Source organism: Malaclemys terrapin, chromosome 7, assembly GCF_027887155.1.
Source record: "Malaclemys terrapin pileata isolate rMalTer1 chromosome 7, rMalTer1.hap1, whole genome shotgun sequence".
Lineage (NCBI taxonomy): Eukaryota > Metazoa > Chordata > Testudines > Emydidae > Malaclemys > Malaclemys terrapin.
The window spans coordinates 55,961,342-55,967,341 of record NC_071511.1 but is presented as its reverse complement, the minus strand read 5'-3'; the positions used below and the strand labels follow the sequence as shown (position 1 = coordinate 55,967,341).

The 6,000-nt window shown below is 50.1% G+C and overlaps 1 protein-coding gene across 26 annotated transcripts in view; it reads left to right on the top strand.

Annotated features, from left to right (window-relative positions):
* The first annotated feature begins 432 nt into the window (after nucleotides 1-432).
* CAMK2G (calcium/calmodulin dependent protein kinase II gamma) overlaps nucleotides 433-6,000 on the top strand; it is a 157,415-nt gene continuing 151,847 nt past the window's right edge. For all 26 annotated transcript variants that reach the window (XM_054035528.1, XM_054035521.1, XM_054035514.1 and 23 more), the window contains exons 1-2: nucleotides 433-596; nucleotides 2,473-2,567. In XM_054035528.1, coding sequence (XP_053891503.1) covers nucleotides 532-596; nucleotides 2,473-2,567 — 160 coding nt within the window. In that variant the 5' untranslated portion in view covers nucleotides 433-531. The remainder of the gene's footprint in view (nucleotides 597-2,472; nucleotides 2,568-6,000) is intronic.

Genomic DNA, 6,000 nt, shown 5'->3' with positions numbered 1-6,000 from the left:
CCCCCAGTAGCCGCCCTATCCACACTCATAGGACTCTTGCTGAGCTGGGGGTGCTCTGGCTGTGAGTCGGGGGTGCACGCGAGGGGCTCCCGCGCCCCGCTTACTTCGCTGCGTCTCCTCCTGCTCCGTGCTGGGGGGGGGGGGTGTCAGGCTATAGCCTCTTTCCCCGCGCAGACAGGCAAGGGGGTGGCTCGCCAGCTGCAGCCTACACGGGGCTCGGCGGCTCGCGTGCGCCCCCGGGGCCCAGCACCGCCCCGCTTGCCCCGAGCGCCAGGGCGCGGCCCCACCCCGGGGCCGGGCGGAGGCAGGGGGCGGGCGGGGGGTGTCTCCCAGTAAGATCTCGCGGTGCTGGCGGGGCTCAGCCTCCTTCTCCTCCCTGGCGAGCGGTGACTGTGCAGGGTGGCGCGGGGAGCCAAGTAGCCGCCGGAGGAGGCTGCCCCGAGGACAGCGCGATCCGCCCGCGCCGGTCGGCCGGCAGCAGCCCGCGCCTCGCCCAGTCCCATGCCCGAGTGGCGCTGAGCCCAGCCCAGCATGGCCACCACCGCCCTGTGCACCCGCTTCACCGACGACTACCAGCTCTACGAGGAGCTCGGCAAGTACGGAGCCCGCCCGGCCCTACGTCCCGGGGACCTCTGCCTGCGTCCCTTCCCGCCCGCCCGGGAGCCCCCGCCCGCCTGCCTCTTCCCCAGCCCTGCCCCGGAGCCGCTGCGGCACCCTGGCTGTCCCGCTCCACCTTCCTGTGCCGGACTGGGTGCCCTGAGCTCCCGGGTCCTCCCGCTGCCCTGGTCCTGGGACCGGCAGCTGGCGTCTGCTACACCCGGGGATCATGCCCCCGCCGCCCCTATAGTGGGGCCGGGAGGGTCTGCTGCACCCTAGGACCTCCCGCGTCCCCTTCGTCACCGTTCTGCACGGGGAGTGGGGGCTGCTGCCCCCCGGGGTTACTCCCATCCCATCCCAACCCAGGTGTAGCTTTAGGCCAGGGTTTCCCCATCCCTGCACCATGTGAGGCTGTGTACCCCAGGACTTACTCCCTAGCTCTGCACTTGGACTGCTTGGGGCTGCTGCACCCTGCTCCCCCAAACCATCCTGGTGATAGCCATAACCCGGGACACTCACTCCAGTTGTCCCTGCTATAGCTCTGGCTTCCTCCTGAGATACTCCCCCAGCCCTGCAGAAGGACTAGGTTCTGCGGCTGTATAGGGGATCTCTCCTCCACAGTTTTGGGATCAGACACTGCTGCACCCAACTCCCCTGCCCCCAAACACACACCTAAACCTGCAGTGCGATCTTGGGACATGGAGGTGATGCAGCAGTATACAGGATGGGATCATTGGGTGTTGATGCATCCCTGAATACTGCTGCATCTTTCCCCCTCCTTCCCTGCACCAATCTCTGGGCACTGCTGCATCTCTTTGCCCCATCCCCACACGGATTCCTAGGCTGCTGCTGCAGCTTGTGTCTCAACACCCAGCCCTGGCCCAAGGAATGGTGCTTGCAGTGTTTCTCGCTGGTTTATGTGGAGAGGTTGGGGGTGGGAGCAGAAGCTGAGGAGGGGTCAGGACTCTGGAGTGTAGGGAGGGGCCCAGTTGCCTAGGGCCAGACCCTCTCTGATGGGTTAAGTTTTCTGTGGGTCTGCTGTAGTGTTCTGGTTTGTTTCTAGTTCCAGTGTACAGACTTCTCTGGGGACTGGTGGGACCTAGTTCCCCACTCAGAGGCTTGGATACTTCCCTGTCAACTTCCCCTTATTCACCCTTCTGACCTTCCTGAGTTTTTCTTCCATCAAGCCTGTTCTCTTGTCTCTCTCTATCCACCATTTTTTCTGTAGGGACCACTTTCCAGGTTTTCCCTCTTCCCCACAACCTCTTAGGGCCTGGGCTGTCTTTCCTTACACCTTTTTTTCTTACGCCATCTCCCTTTTCTTCTAAGAATCCTTCCCCTTTCTGTTCTGCCACTCAGTGCACTTCTCCCTACAGCCTGTTGCAGCAATAATAATTCATATTTATAAAATGTTAACTTACAAACAACTATTAGCCTGCCAGCCCCCCTGGGAAGAGGTATTTATCCCTAGTTCACAGATAAAGAAATGAGTGTAGCAGAGTTAGTGTCTCGTCCAAAGTGCTGCAGTGATTCAGTGGCCCAGCTGGGACAAGAACCTAGGAGAACTAATTCCTAGTTGTCTTCTCTAGCCACTAGACCATTACGGAAGTGTTTCCAACCTTCTAGGCTACTCTTTCGTTCTTCAGCCCCTGTATGTTATGTCTCTGCACTCTTCTCTTCTCCCCTCCCCTCCATGGTGTACTGTTTGTGCTTTCCTGCTTAAGGCCCCTAGGAGGCCTCAGCCAAGCACTTGGGTATACACTTTTCCTCTGGCGTTATTTGCTGACTTGACATATCTAAGTTGGGGGTGGAAATCGTTCCTGTTGCATTATTATTTTCATTTTCACAGCCCCCCCCCCCCCCCGTTTCTTCTAGGGGAGCCTTTTCTGTGGTGCGCCGATGTGTGAAGAAAAATTCATCCCAGGAATATGCTGCAAAAATCATCAACACCAAAAAGCTGTCAGCCCGAGGTTAGTATCCAGATATGTCCTTCATCCCATTGCCTTTCTCTGTGAACAGGAGAACATGATTGGAATTTTAGTTGCAGCAAGTTTATGGGCTTTGTAGGTGGTTGTCTTGTAGTATGAAGTAATAAGTAGTGATGCAAATGGTAGCCTGAAGGAGTGTTGCAAGGATCCCAACTTCTGGGAGCACTTCCTGTCATCTTTTCTCTTTTTGAGGACATAGTAGGTCCTCAATGTGCCAGCATTGCTAGAGGTCTGCTGTGCTTTTGGGTATAGTCTTGCTGGATAAAGGATCTTTCTAGTTTCAGGATGTCGTCATAGGTGGTGTATTCCTCTTGTAGCTAATTCTATGTCTAATATGCTCATATTTGAACTGGATGGAAGAGGTCTCTATAGCTTCTGAAAGAAGCAAATTAAATTTCTGTTGTTCTCTGCTGCCGCCTAACTCCCAAAGTCTCTCTTCAAAACCTGTACACGTCAGCTGAGCTCAGAATAGTGGGACAGGAAGGAACAGAGAATCTGTCGTCCCGAATTTATTTGCTGAACTTTTCTTATGATTTGCCCTGGTTTATTTCACAAGGCAGGCTCTATATGCATGAAGTGTGAAGTGGCTTCCACTGTGGAGGGACATGGGCAGGAGCTGAAATCGATGGGGGAAAAAAACTGAATTGGATTGCAGCAGGAGGAACTATAAAGAGAGATGTAACTGGCTGAGATCTGAGGGAATGAATGTGGAAGAGGAGGCTAAGAGAAGACTTACTGCACTTAGGCCATTCACTTTTGACAGAAGTGACAAATACTATGATCCTGATGAGCTAGATGATCAGCCAGAGCCTGAGAACCAGGTAGTATATTGACCAGCAGCCGGAAGGGTGACACTGGAGAGGCAGAAGTTGGTGGCAGATGGTTTTGATGAGCACTTTGGTAGCGATGAACATAGCTCAGGCTGTCTGACTCCTAAAAAAGAGAAAAGGATGGTATACTATCTTCCTAGTGCCAGGGAGTCAAATGTGATGACAAGAGCAAAGCATAGCCTGCAGTGTAGCAGTGAATGTTCACCTAGTGTAGTTCATGTGAAAGCTAATGACAGGCACAAAGGGAGAATCAGTGGATCAAGAATGACTTTAGAACCCTGGGAAGAATGCTGCAGACTGAGGTCAACATAGGTGATGTTTTGTCTTTCTAGTAACTAGTGTGAGTAAAGTCAAGAGTGATGCTGGAGACCAACCGATGGATCTGTGGATGGTTTAGAAGGGGAAGGCTGTTGATGTACAGGACTGATGCCAATGCTCTGTGAAATCTCCACTGAAGCACAAGGGGTCCCAGTTCTGTGGGTTCAAAACTGGCAGGGCTAGTTACACAGGCTTTAAACTGGGTAATTGGGAGCATTTGCTTAATGCAATGGGTAATTGGGAGTATTTGCTTAATGAAAGGAGAATATGATGTAGTGGACACAACTGAAACCTGATAATGCTGACGGGATGGTTCTCTGCATTATCGGGTACAATCCTCTTTGTATGAGGGATGGGGTAATACTCTAAATTAACAAAACAACAAGAATCAATTTCCCCATTAACGGAGTGGTAGCGAAATAATCTGGTAAGGTTTGAAGAAATGGCTATGTAGGGCTAGAGGAAAATGAGAACAAAAAATTCCTAAACCAGTTACCGTGGAGTCCAAAATCTCTAGATAATGTGGTCATGTAGGATTTTAAGTACTCAGACAGCTGTTGAGTTACAAATACAAAAAGCGTTGAACATCATCACTTCCCAGATTAATTAAAGGACAAATATTTGAGCCAGGAAGTAGGGAATCCAGCTAGAGGAGAAATCCTTCTTGATCTGCTTCATACCAGTAGGGAGTTCTTGACTGAAAGCGTAAGTGGAGTAGGACACTTCTGTGCTAGTGATTGTGAGCTCTGTTAATTCAAGGTATTGATGAATAGGTTCATAGGACACAGCTGTCCAAAGGTATCTGATTTGGAGAGAGCAAATGTGGGGGAATTATGAAAGAAGTAGTGGCTGATCAGGCTTCTTGAGGTCCTATTGAAATATCTGATGGCCACAAGGAACTTGTGTTGGAAATTAAGTGGGGAAAGACAAGGCAACAAAGAATTAATGATAGTCAAAACGGTTGGTGGGAATAGGGGCTCAGATACGGTGGGGCTGGGGGCCATGTAAGAACCTAGATGGGTAAACACTGTAAAGGCTCTTCAAAGTAGAATTATTAGAGAGATGTTAGGGCTGTTAGCCAATGATAAGGGAGATGAAATCAACAACTGTAAAACGACGGAGCTGATGAGCAGTTTTTTTTTTTTTAAAAGCGGTCTGTTATGGCAGCAGGACTGTGAGATGAATTCTCCAATAGCCTGGGTTTACCTTGCCTGCTGCTCCTCATTCCCATGTTAGCTCTTGCCTCACTGGGAGCACACACGCATCTGGCTTCTGCACATATTGTGGTATCCCCCCATTGCCCCACTCCAAACACCCTCCTCAGACTTCTGTAAGGTGTTTGACTTGGTCCCCACAACGCTTTAATTAAAAAAACTCTAATGATATGAAATTAACATGGTACACGTTAAATAGATTAAAAACTGGATAACTGATAGGTTTCTAAATGTAATTGTAAATTGGGAATCCTTATTGAGTGGGTGTGTTTTTCAAGTGGGGTCTTGCAGGGATCTGTTCTTGGCCATATGCTATTTAACATTTTTTATCAGTCATGCGGAAGAAAACCTAACATCACTGATGAAGTTTGCAGACAACACAAAAGATTAGAAGAGTGGTAAATAATGAAGAGGACGGGTCACCGATACAGAGCGATCTGGATTGCTTGGAAACCCGGGTGCAAGCAAACAATGTTCGTTTTAATATGGTTAAAAGCAAATGTATAAATCTAGGACCAAAGAATGCAGACCATGCTTATAGAATGGGGCACTCTACCCAGGGAAGCGGTGACTCTGAAAAAGATTTGGGGGTCATGGTGGATAATCCCAGTGTGATGCTGTGTCCAAAAAAGGGGGTTCTCAAAGTGGGTTGCAAGGTGTCAGCCCTGCCAGGAGTGGGGCCGACAGCCTGAGTCCCTGTTAAATTAAATTACCCCCCACTTTGTTTTTAATTGATAAGGGGGGTTGCACACAGAAGCTTGCTATATGAAAAGGGTCACCAATACAAAAAGTTTGAGAACCACTGAGTGCTAATGTGATCCTGCGATGCAGAAACGGGAATCTTGAGCAGGAGCAGAGAGGTTATTGTATCTCTGTATTTGGCACTGGGGAGATCGCTGCTGGAATACAGTGTCAAGTTCTGGTGCCCACAATTCCAGGGCATTGATAAATTGGAGAGTATTCAGAAAAGAGCCGCAAGCATGATTAAAGGATTGGAAAACTTGCCTTATAGAGATAGTGACAGACCCAAGGAGGTCAAGCTATTTAGTTTAA